Consider the following 18682-nt stretch of genomic DNA (forward strand, 5'->3'; position numbering starts at 1 on the left):
AACCTGCATGGTTTCAAGGCTCTGGCGGATTGTTTCAGAGTCTGTCCGACTAGCATTGAGGTCCAAAACCGCCTGCTGTGCATCATTGAGAGCAGCCGTGACATCGCTGACATCACTCCAGAACTTCATAGCAAGATCCAAGAGTTTGAGCAGCCAGTTTTCCCTCTCCTGGGCCTGAGTATGTGTCTCATCCCACAGCTGGGACAAGCTGGACACTCGCTCCTGGATTGCTAGAATTGCCAGGATATAGCAAGGACATAGCTTAGAATCTGTCCCAATACTTCAGTTAATAACACTGCACCAGCAGCATGTTTATATCTATGTCTTGGGACAATATCATATTTGTATCCAAACAAGGTAATTTCTGAGAAGAGGATTACCTGTGCCAATGGAAACATCACCAGCTGCCTGTGTGTTAGCCAGCAGCTCATCTGCCTGTGTCTTGACACTGCTGAGGCCCAGCTCCAATTTGGACAGCTCAGCCAGGGTGTGCTTGTTGTCCTGCAGCTGCTCCTGGATCCTTGGGGTGATTCCTTGAAGTGAGGTGGGAGTCTGTATGCGACTGCGCAGGCGGTCAAGACTCTCTCTGATTAGAGTCATCCTCTCGTTCAGCTACAGGAACAATAGAAGATATGAAGTTGTGCTTTTGTGTATTTGTGATAGGGCTATTCATAGTATTTTCTACATTATCTAAGCATTCTTGCCTGTGTGTATCGTGGCAATGACTCCTCAAGTAGACTGGCAGTCTCTCTGACCCGGTCTCTGATGGCCTTATGTTGCTCCTCGGCATCTGTAGCCTTGCGACAGAACTTGTCCCCCTGAATGGGATTTAGTTCTGACAAGCGTTTTGCCAGGGAGCATAAGCGTGCAATCAAAGGTCTGTGTTCTGCTATAGACTCCCTCAGACCCTGAGCAGAAGAGAGAGATAGAGAAAGGTTTAATAACAATGTGAAAAGTAGACTTTTTTTCTGAGAGAACATGATCTGAGTGTAATCCCTAAAATAAATAGATGGCTATAGAAAAAATCACACTGTCTCACTTTTCACGGCATACCTGACAAAACAGAAATGTCATTATAGTGCACTGGTGGAAAAGTAACCTTGTCCAGACGTAGATTACACAAATGAACTATGCTTGAACAGAACAGCCCCATTAGCCCATTAGGAAAATGGCTGTAGACTGCGAAGTATAAAAGAACTTTTTTGTTGAACAGGACAAGAAAAGGGGAGAAAAAAGCTGGCAGAGCCGGCTGTCGAGGCAGGTTTCATCTACCTGTAAGAGGTCCTGTTGTTCCCGAAATGCTTCATAGCTAATTGTGCTCAGGGAGAGCTGACCAATGAGGGTTTGAGTTGCTTCCAGCCAGGGTGAAACCTCAGCAAGGCTCTCAGAGAACTGGAGTAGAAGCGACTGAGCATGCTCAAGCTGCAGAACCACGTGGGAATTGGTAGCTGAGGTGGTGTTGCATTGTTCCTGTAACACATCTATTGGGGTCTGCATGGAGAGATGACAGTAAAATAAGGAAATATTCAATCTTTATTAGTACATTTACAAAATCAGTAAAATGGTTGCATAAAATGTAGTGAAGGCCATACCCGAAGATCACCCATTTCTCCTTCATCACTGTATGTTAGCAAGATTTCAGCAATCTTCACCATCTTCTCAATGTTAAACCTGTGTTGGAGAATCTCCACAGCCAAAATCTGTTCAGGACATAACAAATATTAAATTAAAAACAAATTAAATTCACATACTAAACATAAATTTAATTCATTTCTAAAAGGTTACACCAAACATAACACTTAACACAAACATGCAATGCAATGCAATGCAATGCAATGCAATGTTAGTGATGAAATATTTATTTAGTTCATTATCTAGTCAGCAATATTTATTCTGACCTTCTGCTCATAGAGCTGTTCTGCTATGAGCTCTGAATCCAGATGAATGGTTTTCAGCTTTTCAAGACTCAGGGCTGTATCTCTGAACCAGGCCATCTCTTTCACCACCGCCTGTTCCAGCTAAAAAGAATAAACTGTATGTTAGCATATCATCAGTAATATTATCACTTCAATTTGATACAAACATGTCTGAAGTGTAAAGGGCAGGGCAAATACTGGCTGTAGCATAATTCTGTCATAAATGTGGTGTGTAAAAAGTATATTTCTAACAATGATATTATAATAACAATATTGTTAAAAATAATATGCACAGTACCGTATAACAAAATGCTAAAAATGAAAAAAAAAGTATAAAGTAAGTCGGAAATATATATTTTAAAAAATTGGCACACCTAGAAATACAGTAAAACAAAATTTGAAACATACTTAAAAAATAAAAATGTGTAATTACCATATAAAACAATCTGATACCTAATATTTGCCTCAGCAGGATAATCAGGAACAGATAGGTCCTCATGCCAGACACAGGTGGAACTAATAACATTAACGAGGTCTCTGTCGCTGCATTGACATTATTCACTGCACCTGTGTCTTTCCTGTAATTATATGGCAACATATCTGCTGTAAAACAGGCCTTCAGGGTTAAGTGTTCTGCGTTACATCAAAGGCCGGCCCCACATAGCGTTCCACTGAATATATATGTCAAATATAGCTAAACATGGTAAGTCATGTCTGATTAAAAATACAGTATTTGTTTAAGAAGTGGTTTTGGTGAACATATTAAGTTGTCATGCTAAATCTTACTAAAAGAAAGTAGCTCACCAACTTTACGTGTATCAGCTTAGTTCACCTGAAGGAAAAATTTTGCTTTGATATTAAGTGCTAGCTACTGGATTAGGTAGCTAACAAAGTTAAGAAATAAAAAGTTCAGTTTAATAAAGTGTGTGCAGTTGAGGCTAGCTAGCTACTTTTTTCTTAATCTGATAGTAATTTATTTTACACATGCTGCTTGGAAATGTGGTTGGCAGTTCAGAAATAGTTTGCTATGCTATGATATGCCATATGATAAGCTACAAAGGTCATTCAAAGTACAAAATGATTCCAAAGTGATTCCAGTCATAAAATGTAATGTGGTCAAAAAAAAAGTAACAATTGTAATACCACTTTTGCTTCCATAGCTAATTTAATCTACTATTCATACCCTTTCTTATGCTTTTGCTTTGAACCTACACTATGGCTGTTTGATGTTTCAATGTAGGATTGTGTGGGAACATTACCCTCTGTCTCTCAGCTGCACAAAGTACTGCATCTCCAGTATGTGTCTGTGCTCCTGCTGCTCCCAAGAGCTCCCTCTCAATGCGGCCCAGCCACAGGTGGAGATCCTCCTGGCTGGAGGTGCAGCGGCTAGAAGCCTCCAGGGCCTGCTCCAGCCTCTGCAGCACATCCAGACTGCTCAGACTCAGCACAGAGCAACGGATACGCAGAGCATCCGTCTTCTCTTGCACCTGCTGGGCTTCCTCCTCTGAAATGATCACAAACACTGGACATGTCAACATGCATGGGGTAAAACCAAAATATTTTAGCATATATTGATAATATTAAAAAATCAATCAATCTGAGTTCAGTTGTCTAGTATACCAGATTCCACACGAAACCATCTGTAGGAGCATGTATTAGTATTACTATCAATAGATGTTACAATGGAAAAGTCAGCTGTTGCCACTGGTAGTCTTGGAACAAAATATCAGAATTGGTTTAATTCATTTAATAAATATTGATTTCCACAACCATACTCCTGGACATACATTTTTACCTTATAGTAAATATTACCTGTAATTGCTTCCATCAGATCATGTCCTGATTTTTGTATTTTCCCTAACTCAGCGGTTTTGATTTGTATCTCTTCAACAACAGCCTGTTGAAATGAAAACATGTGAAAATTATATTTTTATATTCAAATAACACAATGGAAATTTACTATAGTTTACATACAATTAAACCGCACATGTTAGATTTACAACCTTGGCCCGATCCGTGGCGTCTGAGAGATGCAGCATCACTCTTTCTGCATTTCGTAGTTCAGCAAGCGTCTGTTCCACAGATATGAGCCATTGCTGCAGGCTGTCTACTCCCTCCTGGAAGAGCTGGGCCCTGGGCAGAATGAGCTCCAGACTCGCCCTCCTACCAACAAGAAAAATGTCCACTGTTGTTAGCATTGGTGAGTAAGATTTTTATCATGCAGTATGCTTTGCCAAGTGAATGTGTGGCATTGCCAGTAAAAGCAGCTGACCTCTGCTCTGCCTCCAGCTGTAAGGCCTCCCACTTCTGTTTGAGAGTGGAGAGCTTGACCTTTGCCTGCTCCCCCTCCTCTGCTGGGTGGGCCTCTACCAGCCGAGGGCCCTCTAACATCATAGAGTCCATACTATTCTGGCGGTCTGTTAAGAGGCGCTGCAATAGCTGTAATACAACATTACACGTCAGGTAAAGGCATACTCATGAAATCAAAAGGTTTAGAGTCTATAATATTTTATCCCTATTTGTAGAAAGACTGAGGTTTCAAGAAAAAGTACAAAGAGTAGCATGAGTCAGAAATGTTCTCATCACTTTTACAGAAAATTTATTTAATATTTATCAAAGCCCTATTCTTGTTTTTTGCTTGCCTTTGTGTCAGTGTGGAGGACGCCCAGTCTTGTGTGTCAAGCTTACATTGTCAAGAGCCAGGCAGGTTTCACCTCATCCGAAGAGCTCACAATAGGTGTGATTACGGCTGAAAGGTGAGAGACTTCCTTGCTTTTTTCATACCCCCAGGAAATCTTCACAAAGACTGAGCTTCATTGTGTCTATGTTATGAATGCAACCCATTCACCACTGAATAGAACTGAATTTATATAATAAAGGAAGCAGTTGACCATTTTCCATGACCTCAGCATACCTTTATATAGGTGCACCTTTCAGGTGTATTCCCTCTGCTATAATACTAGATATTTTTTAGAGCAAAGGAATGAAGTGTTGTGATGTTGCTGATAACACACCTTTTGTTCTTGGAGCTGTGCTTTCACCACTTTGACCTCTGATGATGGGGGTTTCTGATTGGCTGTGAGCTCCTCTATCTCACACACCCATGTCAGCAAAGCGTCCAGGTTTTGGAGAAAGGTCTCAGAGTCTGTTGACACATCCCTCAGTGCCAAGGCAGATCTTGTTCCCTTGAGAAACAACATCACAAAATATTAGCTGAAGGATGATAAAATGAAAATATGAGATTGCTTTCAGGTGACACATGATAAGTTTTGGTGTTGCAACACAAGGATAAAATAGGAAAGGGTAAAACATACCCTCCATCTATCCAGGCTAGAATCCTGGTCTGAGCTTGAATGTCCCTCACTTTGGAGCTGTAAAATAAAGGCAGTCCACATGTTGCATCAGTTCATAAAAAAGACCCACCGCCATGTCACTGGGAGAAAACATTATTTTTATGTTATTATTTTTAAAGAAAGAGACTATGGTGAGAATGACTGGTTTGATGAGAAGAGGAAAGAATGAAATGGAAGATACAGTAGATGAGATTTGGTGTTGTTGAAAGTTGGTGTTTTTATCAACCTCAGCGAGTTCCTCGGCCACCCCGTTCAGGACTCTAACAGTTCTGGTGACTATCGGATCCCCTCCTTTATCTCCTGAAGGATACTCTGTCACTTCTACGATTTCGGTTACAGTCGTCTCTGTCACCTCCGTCACTTCTGTAACCTCCCGTGATGCCACAGTCTTCCATGACCAGGGACTTCCTTCCCTAGAGTCTCTCCTCTGGAAGCTGGCCCTTCTCTCTGTAGTGCTCTTGTCCGGATGAACCAGGGGGGATCTGGAAAACTCCGGAGGCACTGTTCTTCTTGTTAGCGTACCATTTCGGGATGTTTTTATTGGCGAGGGGCTGCTGTGCCAGGCGTTCTCCAGAGTACTACTGCTCCTGATTGTGGAGGCAGGAGAGCTGCGGAGGGGTTTGTCTGAAATGGGAGTATGAGTCCCTTCCTCTCGCTTGTAGTCAATTTCCTGTGTCTCTTTGTCTCTCTCAACCTCTCTTTCCTTGTTGGCACCCTCTCCAGCTTTGTCTTTGACAGGCTCTTCTCGTTTGGTCTCTCCATGTTGCTCTGGGGACTGCCACTCTCTTCGTCGCTGGTAGCACTCTTTCAGGAAGTCTTCGTCTGACCTCACATGCTTGGACTTCTGGCCCAGGCAGCTGGGCCGGCTGATGAGGTTACCCATAATCCTTCAGCCCAGAGGCTCGTGAGGTAATAGGTGAGGTTAGGCCCCTCGGCCATGCATGCGGGGGTTCCTTCAGCTACCTAAAATAAGACAAGGGGGCTCTGGGTCATCATGAAGTGGAAACATGCTCATTGTGCAAATCAACTAAGACATACCACTGCTGTTCTTTGTTTCTTTAAAAGTGCAACATTTCTTCTTCAAAATCACAAAATGCTGCTTGCCACAGCTTATATCATCAGAAAACTGCCATGAGATAAAATGAAACCATCTCTTATAGCCTTCATTTGCTAAATTTCTGTACCAAAGTTGCCCTTTTCTTGATGCTGAAAGACCACAGGGAACTACAGCAGAGATACTTGGCCAGGATATACCCTGTCCCTTTGTCTTCCTCGCAACCACATACACACATGCTCCCCTCTGTCTCACATCACCAACTGAAATATTCCGGGTTTAGAAATCAATGTGACAGGCTTGTCGAGGATCCCACTGTTTAGCCTGGCACAGAGAACCGGTGGCAGCCAGCCAGCTCTTTCTCTAACTCAGCCTCAACCAGTCCTGGGAAACCCGTTGAGGATCTGATCAAATATGACAGCCATAAAAACGCAGACATCGCCTCATTTCTCTGGGGGGGAAATAAAACAACAGGAACACAGAGTGGCATGAGGGCGGTGGGGGATAGTTAGAAAAATACACAACAATCAACAGCATACTTTAATATGCATATAATTGCTTTTTAAAATTTTCTGTCACAGTCACCAACTGGAGCTCATAAGATATCAGGTTTTTTTCTCTAGTTACTATTGCTGCATCACTGGATGACAATTTGCAATCGAATAATGAGCTCATCAACATCATTTGACCAAAATTAGTATATTACTGTAAAGACTCACACTAACAGTGACAGTTTCAAACTGTGTCAGCCCGTCTGCTTCACCCTCAGCTCAGTGCCTTCATTGTTTTGACAGTAGGGTTAAAGGTGAATGTAATTATCTTGGTCTAGAGGAGCTGAGGTGAGCCCATCAGGAGATCACAGGGAGGGATCCTGTTGAAGTTGGGAACCTCCCCCTGAGGCGGGGTTGGACTGCTCCATTCAGAATTATATAGGTTACCTCAGGTCATGCTTGGTGTCTAAAGATCTGCAGGGGAGCAATATGGGTCAACAAGGGGGAAATTGGGATGTTGTCTCCTATTTTTTTCTGGCTGAAATACAAACGAGGTGGATTTACAGTGGCGTACAGTGACATCTCACAGTCAAACTGTAGGCAGACAAAATTATGCTGAATCTGCAGCTCTCTGCTTCTGTGCTTCTGTCAGTATCCACCCCATATTTGAATCAAATCTGATTTGCGTGTCTCTCAAATATGAAACTAATTATAGCTAAGATATATATCACAGCCTTCAAATAAAGTAGAATCATGACCTAGTTTGATACGATGCATCCATGTGCATTAGGCTACTAATTACCTGCATCATGGATGTCTCTGTAGAGCAGATGATGCAGTCAGGGGGTCCACAGGGGAGTACACAGTCAGATCAGAGAGTGGTGCCCAGACAAAGCCCCAGCCCCAGGATCAATGATTACCCAGTTAGCTCAGATCACTGCCCAGCAGTCTCTCGAGGAGGGCAGAGAGTGTGTCTGTGGCCATGTCCACATGGGTTAACAATTCAAGAGAGTGGGTGTGCCGTGTCTGGTTACTGCGCCGCATGTGTGGTCATTTACTAAATTACACAGTTGCCTCTACAGTGATCTCACAGCACTGAATGTGAGGATGTGCTGAGTAGTTTCATTAGCGAGCACATGTGCTGTACAAAAATATTCTAATTTTTTTTTCTTCATTATGTGTACTGGATCCATTAGGTGCTCAAAACAACATACGCTTTGAAGAAAGCAAATTAATCATTTTGGAGGTGTTTTTTGGCCCAAGCAAAAAATAATTTAACAATGCCATGACCTACATTATTCTACAATCAAAGCAAACCAGAAAAACCCTCCCAACGCCCTTCAAGCCTGTAACCTCTCACTTTCTAGCATAATGATACTAGAAAAAGAACCATAGAACCACTCCACCATTTAACTCGTATTGCGGATGACCTAACCATCCCATCACTTAACCTATTTTGAAATGGCCCTTAATTCAGCCCAGCCCCTTATTTCCTCTCAACAGTGATTTATGATACATGACCGCAGTCCATTTCCTGATGAATTTGATTATCACTGTAGTATGGGGGCTTCGCCATGTTATGGTAAAAGAATATGAATTAAAAAATCCTAATGCTATTGTCTGGAAGAAAACAAAAATTACATTTTCACAATTAAACTCTAATTATTATCTAAATCTCAATATGGGAGACATGTGTATGCATATATATATAAATATATATATACACACAAATGTTTTGAACACCTCACATTATCAAAATACTAAAAACAAAAAAATCTAATGTTCATCATATGTATTGCATCGATTGACCCATTTAGATGATTCAAGTAGTTCTATGTGGGTAGATTTGTAATTTGTAGCTGAACAATAATCATCAATCACAACAGTAGAGCGCCATGATGTCATGTCACTGCTGTGTGTCAGTCTCTGTTAAGGGAGATCCTGAAGTAGTAATCATGGTAGTGGTCCCTAATTAAGGATGGCAGCTGTGCATTCACCCATGAGACTCATAACATTTTAGGGTGGATATTGCACAAGGTCACATGTTCATCTCAAAGACAGATCTCTAAGCACACAACACAAATCTAAATGTATACTGTATATAAAATATAATAAATATAATCAAATGTCAGCATGGTTTTGACAAAATGAATGGTTATTGAAAAGGGCCTGCCGACTGAAACGTAAAAAATACTGATCAGAATTGTGAATCCTTTCAAGAGGCTGTACAAATTCAACTAAATAAAATCTACTTACATTAGAATGATCCCTTCACACTGATGTTATTTATGCTGGAATAAATAATTTCCCGCTGAACTTGTACTTTTTACTTAGTAAGAATTAGTGAAGAGAATCCCTCAGTCAGAACTCATTTACTGTCACATGGTTCTCCAGTTCAGTCAGTGACCAGCAAAAAGTCCAAAATCAAACTCTCTCTATGCTGATCCTGGGTCACTGGTGGTTTTGGCGGTTTGAAGCTTACGTGAACCACACTTACCCTGAAGCAGAGTTGAGCGCAACAGCATGAGTAAAGGAATCCAGCCAGTCCTCAATCACCATTCAAAAAGGAGAGAAAGAAAAAAATCCAGCTTTGTTTGAGCATCCTTTGAACGGCCTCCCAGCTCCAACATCCCAAACTGATGGCTCCTCACACACACACACTTGCATACTCCCTTCAACACACACTCAATCTAGTTCACTCATTCACATATGCTTACAAACAAATACTCTTACTAAACACACTCACACATGCCCTGATAACTCATGCTTTTCCGTTGCCCACAGTCACAGGCAAACAATGTCCTCCTCTCTCCTCACAGTGCACCCCTCCCCTCCCCTCACTTCACTTCTCCTCCCACCAGCTCTGCTCCTCTCCCTTTCTTCTTTGTTGTGGGAGCTGTGATAGAGGAATTCCTTCCTTGTTAACGCCGCTGATGGGATAGTGCGCCCAGATGGAGACAATGTATTCCAACGGCTCAGTTGAACTCCCACAGTTCCCGGCCAAGAGCAGTTTTCACATGGAGGTCAGATTGTGCCAGTTCCATATAACGGCGAGGCGGTGGCATTCTCAGCCAGCGCTGCTGCTGCTCAGGTTGCTCCTGTACCAGGCAGCTAGGCGGCAAAGTGCCCCTTTTACCTTCCCTGGGCTTTTTCTCTCACTCTCTCTCCCCCCTTCTCATCCAACAAAAGCCCCTCCTCTGGATCTGACTGTGGCTCAGAAACTCCATGCTGCTTCTGCTTGAAAAATGGGGTGGGTGGGGGGCAAAAAAAGGAGAGTTTTCTAAAGACCCCTGGGCCGCCCTCGAAACATTCACATGTTAAGTGACAGCTGCCTCAGCCCATTCCCTCTCTCGATGGCGAGGGAGAGAAGTGCAGGCTACAAAAGAAGGGACCCACACCCACCCTGCTACCCACCCTCTCACACATTCACCCCCATCCCCCTTGCAGTCCCCTCTTTCCGCATTCAGAGTCGGTGCAGCAGTCTCCACAGCAGCAACAAAGACGACTAATTACTGTAAAACATCTCAGATTACTTTTCAACTCACTTCCAGCCATTGCAACCCCAACCCATAAACAAAGAGGCTGGAAACAAACACAAAATAGAGAGCAATGGGCAGATAATACTGAGTCTTTTCTCTGTTTCTGGCAAAGGAAGGACCCCTATGGTGAAATTCTATCATGCCCCATTTCAAGAAGTCACAATATTTGCTGTAGACCAAGCATACTGTATGCAAACACCATTACAGCAACAGTCACTTACATTTTCTTGTGGTTGAACTCTTTCTGTTAAATATATTGAGCTACATAGATATGAGCTATGGGATTAACACTAGCTTAATACACCAAAAATATCTCTCTGAAAACTGTGTAATGTGCAGGTGCACTAAAGAGACAGAAGCATGCATACAGGTGACTTTCTTACAATGAGTGTTTACACCCCAAATCCTGCCCTCTTTATTCCTGTCCTTCTGTCTTTCTGCATCCAACCAAATAATCAACCAATCCACTGATCCACCAAATGCACGCATGAATGTGCAGCACACACCCACACTCTCTTTCACTTTCCTGCATGCAGATACCTGCCAGTCAGCTTCCTCCCCAATCCACACGGTCTTTGCTTGAGTGTTTGAATATTCAAGGTCTGGTTAAAAGATAAGCACTCAGAATATAAATCTCATCAGTGACTTTTCAAATAACAGTCACATCTGGTTCACATACTTATGATATACTGTATATATATTTTTTACACAAAAAATATTTGCCTGTATTTCTTGTCTCAGCTCATGCAGCCAGAATTGATAATATCTCCTAGGAGTAGGAGGAATGTTCATGTGCCTGCTTGCATTCCACTGTAAGTTAATATACACATTACCTCATAAAATACACGTACAAAATATCATATAATCAATACCACTCTCTCTAGTGTAAATGGCCTACTATGTTACATGTGGATGAAAATGTCTGTGAACGTGTCGATGCAAACCTAGTTAATTCAGCATGAGACGTGTGCTGAGACCTGATTTATTTGGTTAGGCCACAGGATCATGATGTGACTCCATTAACAAAGACTTACTTCCAGTATATTCTGTTGGAACTTTCTGAATTAAACACATAGTTCAGATGAAGATGACAATTTTCTCACATTCTGTCATTTTTTTCACATTAGTTTGAAACATTTTGTTATGTAGGTGTGCAGACAGTGAACTGAATTTGAAGGACTTGTCACTTAATAAGAGCAATAGTCTATAACCAGACTTGTGGCTTTTGGAGGCTATACTTAGGCAAAGTAATGATTTGACCTATAGCAGCTAATACTTACCAGGCTAACCACCTTAGTTTAACCTGTTGGCATGGCATTGGTTATTTAGCCATAAACATTCAGTACAGCAGAACCTGATGGGATTTCCATTATGTTTGCAAGTGATGTATCTGGTCATAGACCAAGGTATTAGGAAAATTAACTTTTTGAGCCAATCATGTCAAGTCAGAGGATGAATGATGTTTTATGATGCTTTTAAATTAATGATAATCCACCCAATAGTTGTCAAGATCCAATAACAAGTCATCCAAATGACAGAATATGTTGTTTGTCCATGCTCTCTGGAAGAACATCTTACACCCCTTTCTGCAGGAAGTTGGTTATGTTTAGGCAGAATTTAAATGTGAGATTTCGAGAAATATAATGGTTTGTGTTAAACAATTCTAGGCATAACCTACTAAGGTTAGATGAGCTTAACAAAATCACAATAATCCATTGAGAGTTAATGTCATTAGAATCAGCAGTGTAGGATATGCATCAGAGCGGGGAGTGTTTGCAAGTGTTGTAAGTGCATGAAAAGTAAAAAGAAAAAAGAAAAGAAATAACAGGAGTGATGAGGTGGCCCAATAGTTACAGCAGATGCCATATAACTGCAACCTCTACAACCTTTGTTGCACCTCACATCATATCTCTTCTCTCTGCTTTGTTCCCTGTCTGCCTCCTCACTGTCAAACAAAAAATAAAAAGAATTAAAAAAAAAAAAAAAAAAAAAGGAAAGAACTAAAGCATTATGAGAAACCAATTGCTTGCAGGGAAGGTGAGAGAGAGGGACTACCAGCAGCCAGAGCTTTATAAATTGGGTGCCCTGGACCCAGGTGTTACCAGTTGTCACAAATGATCCCTGCCCCACCCACCAGGTAAATGAAACACAGGCAGACCAAAATAGGTTGACAGGAGAGGGCGGGGGTCGTCACAAAAGTTTAATGGCATCCAAAAGTTGTTACAGATATTTCAGTATGGACCAAAGCAGTGGATCTGACAGATGGACATCGCCATCCCTAAAGCCATGCTGCTAGCTTTACAAACATTTTGTTTAGACAACAAAAAACTGAGGCACTTTTTCTAAGGATCACAGCACCTAATCATTAATGTGAGAGCACTGCTGAAATCTATGGGATGTAAGTTACCTGGGATGGGACACATTTTGCTGCAGCCTCAGTTTCTGACCTATAACATGACTAAATACTTGCATAAAAATCTTTCCTAGAGAGGAACTAGTCTTGTAAAACAGTGTATCATGGTATTGTCTTGTATACAAGAGCATTAAAAAGCTCTCCTTATGAATGAACCCTAAGGACTCTGGTGGTGGTAAAAAAAAAAAAAAAGGCTATTAAATGGGCTTTGAAGATACCACCCCCCCCCCCCACACACACCCCCCCCCCCCCACCCCCCCAAGCTTTCATTTATGCAAATAAGGATAAAAAACAAAGGTGTACAGAAAAGAAAACTGAAAGTGCCTGCTGCTGTGACCACTGACAGCATGAGGGGATTGAATTGAATGACCCCTGTAGGGTCAAGTTGTTTAACCCCTGACTCTAGTGCTGATGCAAGAATTCCCCAGTCTTTGATTGTACCACAAATGATATCCTGTAGTAATCTCACGACCCAAGAGATGCAGGGGGAATCATACATTATTAACACCTTTAGCTGGAAAAGATTTACAAACTCACAGATAGCTTTTTCTTAAGGTCACTCAAAGAGCTAATGTCTTTAGCTGTTTAATGAGCAAGTAAGGCCCACATTCCCCGTCCCCCCGTTCTTTATCTGAAAGAAGCTGGCAGTGATGCAGCACCACCTTGCCAGGAAGACATTGTTGTAGAACCATGACACCTGATCCCAGCTTACAGCATCCTCCAGCCTCCTCTGTACTAATTAAATGACTTTGCCAAATCTCTCTCCTCTCCATTTCACAGTAGGTGCACATACAGTCTGCACACAGCTCTTAAAAAGACAGCAGCTGATGTAGTTGAAGAGCAACTGGCATGCTGAGCTATGTAGTGATGCAATAAACTGCTGCCGGTGGTAAGATTTGTAGCTGGTGATGCCAGCTCATCTTTACTTCAGTAGCCTTCATTATATGTCCAAAATACAAGTAATAATGGAGTGGACACAGGCTGGGAGATGGAATAAAGTGGGTTTCCAAATTAATGCGATTCCAAATTACTGCCCAATGGGAGTCTAAATTCGATCACAGATCCCATGAGCAAAAGGATCTGAGAGAAAAAAGATTAATTTTACAGGCTTGTTTTTCCCCTCCTCCGCCATCGCAACCTCTCTGCAGCCTTTAAATTAAATAAGACCTCAATGGCTCCTCTACAGAACATGGTAATTAGCCCTCTTCATGAGAAATGAAAAAAAGAGGGGGTCCCTTTTAAGGGTCAGACCAGAAGCACCATTCAGTGCGCACACTGTCATTTATCACCAAAAGAGGTTGCTTCCAAGAAAAGTGGATGAAAGGCTGATGGGCTTCCCTATTGGGTTGCCCAGGCCCTGCTGGGCTGCCTGGAAACTGGAAATCATAGTCATGTGTGAACGGAGGATTTAGCCACTTGGGGATAGAGCAGTTCAACCACATCATCAGCTACGCTTTTGATTCAACTGCCCCCAGGAAAAGAGGATTTACAGCCATAAGTCCACATCTTCCATTGAGTACAGGAAGGCATGTGCAATAAAGCAAGAGGCCCCACATTTCCATTAACCCTGATAAACTGTGTGAATCAAAAAATCTCTTATGGGAGAGATTACCTAAAGCACTATAAAATGAAAATCAATTTGACGCACTAAGCAAGAGGAGCAGGAGATTTAATCCTTAAAATATACAAGTTTACTTTATCACCATCTAAACATAGCTCTATAGTCATTTGTCATGTAGGTGATTCACAGAAAAGAAAACACACCTCCTTTCCCCCCTAAAGGTTATGACAGCATCATAGAGCAGGGGTTCTGTTTGCTGGCTGTCAGAAACAGAGCCGGGAGGATAAAAGGCTGTGATCTCTCACCCCTCTTCCTGGGCCTGGTCAGGCCTGTTTGTAAGTTCTGTGTACAGGGCTTATTTGGGATGCAGCATCTGCCACAGGCCCAGGGAAACCAGAGACATTTAAGACACAGAGAGCCTTTATCCAGAAGAATGTCATCAGCAGGGGAGTGGGGAGGGGAGGGTGTCAAAAGAAGAACTTTTGACCTTACACTGACTGTCAAAGTGAAGAGATGTCGTTTTGACTTGTCACCAACATAATGTTCTGACACAGTGTAAAAAGAAGCTAAGGTTGTTATCAAAACACATGCTAATTTCACTGTTACTCATGCATGTAAGGATTTCATGTTCTCGATTACTTTCTCTCATGATGACAAAGACTGACTGAAACATTATCATGGACGAGTGGTTCCCAACCTGTTTTGTCTGATGTTCATGGTAATATCAGATGAGCTGAAAGTAAACCTTCATCAATACCAACCAACAAGTCCCAAATGTGTTGATTCCACATGAATTAATAACAATGTTATTTAACAAAAGCATCATGAATGCTGTGTCTGAAGTGTAGTAAAGTAATAGTTTTTTCATACAAGACATGGTGATCCTGGAATCATCTACATTTAGGCTTGCTCTCTTATTTTGTCAAGTCTGCATTTGCATTACCAACACTTGTACATTACACTCTTTTATCCATTACCTTTTATTTCAACTTATGTGCTCATTTACAAATTACTTTTTACACGTTCTCAAATGCAGCATCCAGTGTGTTTGCATGTTATAATTGTCCAAGGTTGGTATAAAATGTGTTGTTAAAGCCATGGATTAGGCATGGAAAAGTATGAGCACTTGCTACAGTTCACCTCTATTCCAATGCTTATATTTTAAAATGTATTTATAAAATGGATTCTAGACACCTTTTTCCCATCTAATAGTTTAGCACTTGGATTAAACATGTTTTTTCACATATCACATATTTTTCTGAAGTAGTTTTGGCTAATAAGATTGTGATATGTACCTGGATGGAGATCGTATTTGTCAATACACATTTTGCTTCATCATTCCAACAAAGTAAATATCCCTTTAACTGTCGATTCTGTGATATCAAATTGGTAAAAAAAGTTATAGAAAAATGTATTTGTATCATTCATGCCTCATCCTGTATTGTATATTTTGTTATTTGTTATTACAAGCTTATTTCAAAATTTTCAATTATGCAGGGACTTTGCCAAATGTGAATTTAGTGAACTGATGATTTGCTCTTTAAGTTCTTGCTCAATTAAAAATCTATTAATATTTAGGTTTCCCTCGTCCATAAGGTAAGAATTCACAAGTTATTCATATCTTAAATGCATATTATACTCATGCTAGACAACCAGTTTGAGGCTCATATGACTCCCAGTGTTCATGGGAACAGAAGTCTAAGATGTGTCAGTGCATGTCTTGTGTTAAGGGGCAAGTTTGTGTCTCTCTCCTGTGTATTGTAGAAGGGTCTGTATATTGGGGGGGGGGCTTCTCTGGGATGTCCTCATTCATGCTGCTAACTAACGAGTCCCTCAGGCCCAGACTGGAACCAGCAGTGCAGCAGACTAACAGCATTACCATGACAAAGGTCTGTGGTCGGATGCAGTATGATAAAGGCATGGTAGAGATAAAAAGACACCCCCTTATTTCACACACTCTTGCTGGGGGTCAGACTAAAGCTATCCAAAGCGTTCAAGTTTTCATGATGTGATAAGACATGCCTGTGCATCTTACAAGTCAGTCCCCAGGGAAACAGCAACTTCTTTCAAATAGAGACAAAACATCCAAAAAGAATTTTTAACTAAGAACATCTCCTGCTGAAAAATGTTTTTGTGAAAACTCTTCTTGAGCTGATAATCAGCAGTTTCTTCAAAGGTCATATGGGTTCAAACACATATCGTATTTTGTCTCCTTGTGCTTTCAATCGATTAATGGCTCAAACATTCAGTCCTGACAATGGAATACATTCATTTTAATGGACCACAACTAAATCTGCCCAAACTGATTTTTACTATAACAATAAAAACATCAAACACTCTTGATCCTTTTGTGTAATTGATTCACAGCTCATTGGAGAAGGTGCAGTCACCCTTCGCTAAGGATATTTAAATAAATTATTACCTCACCATCTTGCTTCACTACAGAGCTGTATCATGTTAATGTTTCGTGCTAGAGTGGCTCTCAGTTAGTGCTGTGCAATGGATTATCCTCAGTGAGAACGTTTCATATTAAAAGGCTTATTAATTAATTTTTTCACTGTCAAAGCACAAAACGCCACCAGAAAATACATAATGTTGTTAATGAGCAATATTCAACCAGCTAATTAGACTTGTTGTCACGCAAACAACACTCAAACTGAGAGCTATGGAGATAGATGTAATATGATTGCTTAAATCCTGATGGGAGGAGCCTAGGAACATCAGGATTTATGGCGAATTAGATTGCAAAAGACAAATGGAGAGAATATATGTGACATTAGCATTGTTAGTGCTAAGGTTAGTTTACTAAGCTCACTTGCTTACCCGCCATGACCACAATACATTAACATTTTCACTATTTTGCCATTCAAGAAAAAAAGAAAGAAGAGTCCTACAGTCCTGCTCTTACAAATGAAATTTAGTTGAATTTGTAAGCAACAAAACACACCCTCACTAAATTTGATATACCTGGGTTTTTATCTGATTCAGCCTTATTTGATGTAGTGCGATCAGTCGTTTAGGTTGGCTAATGTTGGCTACTTTTAGCAAACTTTCCATGGATATTGCTGTGTAACTGAAATTTTGCTGACTTTCTGACTTGATGGTATTTTACTTTTTATCATCTACCATTATCTTGTAATTGTCACCATGGCTGCCAACAAGTTAGACTTACTTTAACAAGTTGTCTGCCCACAATTGGCCAGATTATTTTTTTTTAACTCAACCATTAACACAATTATTGTCTTCGGCTCTGACAAATCGCTGTATAAATATTGGTATAAAAGGTCTGACAAAATCTACAGTTGTGTTCAATAAAAGCCTCAACAGTCAGATCAGAGTGCTCTTACCGTAAAGATCCTGCTTTTCTTTTTTCCTGCCCCCTTTGCCTCTTCCTACCATCTGAGTCTAATGTCTTTTCAGTGTGTTCGCTCATGTGTACAGAGGGCCTCCAGTGCCAAGCACTTCTCTAGCCTGGCTGTCCAGGCCAGGCACAATAGAGGCTGATTCCCCAGCCCCTCTGTCTCCCTGTGGCCTAAAGAGATCTCCCTGCAGGAGAGGAGGAGGACCACCTTGGTATTCGTCTGAGTATGTCAGACTTTGAAAAAACCTCCACAATCCCTTTCCTTTTTCTCGTAATGCTCAATTAACTTATGAGTTCACATACTGAACACTTCAGACAAATTTTGTTAGTCGTTGGACTAATATTCCTCCTCTTTCTTGTTTTTTTGTTTAAAATGTATTCTCAGATATTCCTTTAAGACAGTTTACCACTGTTGAAATGAGCTTAATCTGCATTGGGGGTAGGAATAGTAGTAGGGATGTCTAAAATAAGACAGCGTGTTATCCACAGTTATGGATACTAAAGCATCTCTTGTAGGCATGCTTGCCCTGCAGCAACACTGGATTTATAGCCTATGATTTAAGTTGAACACATCTGACTTTATTTGTGTCCTGTTCATTTTTCTACCCAAACAAGCACACTTATAGGGGAACATTGATTTCCAATACTTTAGTTTATGACCAAGCACGTACAAAGTTAATGACAATTCCATCAGCCATAGTTGTACTTTGTCTCTAAAATAAGATGGTGACCATAGTAACATTATACCTGCTAAACATCAGTACGTTTGCATTGCACTGCAAGCATGTTGGCGTACTGAGGTTAGCATTTAGCTCAAAGCACAACTGTGACTACAAGTCCAGCCTCACAGAACTGCTAGCATGGCTGTAGACTCTTTCTTGTAATTTGATGATAAAGCAGTATTATTGTTTTTTCCCAGGGCGATGAGAACATAAGGCCCTGCAAGTATCTTTGTAGCCTTCAGAACTACTGTAGTTGAGAGCAGAGACATGAC

The 18682-nt window shown here is 41.1% G+C and overlaps 1 protein-coding gene across 3 annotated transcripts in view; it reads right to left on the bottom strand.

The window, feature by feature from the left end:
- Positions 1-18682, bottom strand: part of macf1b (microtubule actin crosslinking factor 1b) — a 32162-nt gene that overhangs the window by 11770 nt on the left and 1710 nt on the right. Inside the window, exons 1-14 of one of the 3 annotated variants that reach the window (XM_056379788.1) lie at positions 9312-10135; positions 5496-6232; positions 5231-5287; positions 4931-5101; positions 4189-4355; positions 3920-4079; positions 3729-3813; positions 3176-3420; positions 1899-2018; positions 1593-1700; positions 1273-1491; positions 705-908; positions 381-612; positions 4-230 (exon numbers count right to left, since the gene is read on the bottom strand). In XM_056379788.1, coding sequence (XP_056235763.1) covers positions 4-230; positions 381-612; positions 705-908; positions 1273-1491; positions 1593-1700; positions 1899-2018; positions 3176-3420; positions 3729-3813; positions 3920-4079; positions 4189-4355; positions 4931-5101; positions 5231-5287; positions 5496-6152 — 2652 coding nt within the window. In that variant the 5' untranslated portion in view covers positions 6153-6232; positions 9312-10135. Of the gene's footprint in view, positions 1-3; positions 231-380; positions 613-704; positions 909-1272; positions 1492-1592; positions 1701-1898; positions 2019-3175; positions 3421-3728; positions 3814-3919; positions 4080-4188; positions 4356-4930; positions 5102-5230; positions 5288-5495; positions 6233-9070; positions 9261-9311; positions 10136-18682 lie in introns of those variants that run through there. The other 2 variants (XM_056379789.1, XM_056379790.1) reach the window with 2 other exon arrangements.

The sequence above is a fragment of the Seriola aureovittata genome, chromosome 7 (assembly GCF_021018895.1).
Source record: "Seriola aureovittata isolate HTS-2021-v1 ecotype China chromosome 7, ASM2101889v1, whole genome shotgun sequence".
Taxonomy (NCBI): Eukaryota; Metazoa; Chordata; class Actinopteri; order Carangiformes; family Carangidae; genus Seriola; species Seriola aureovittata.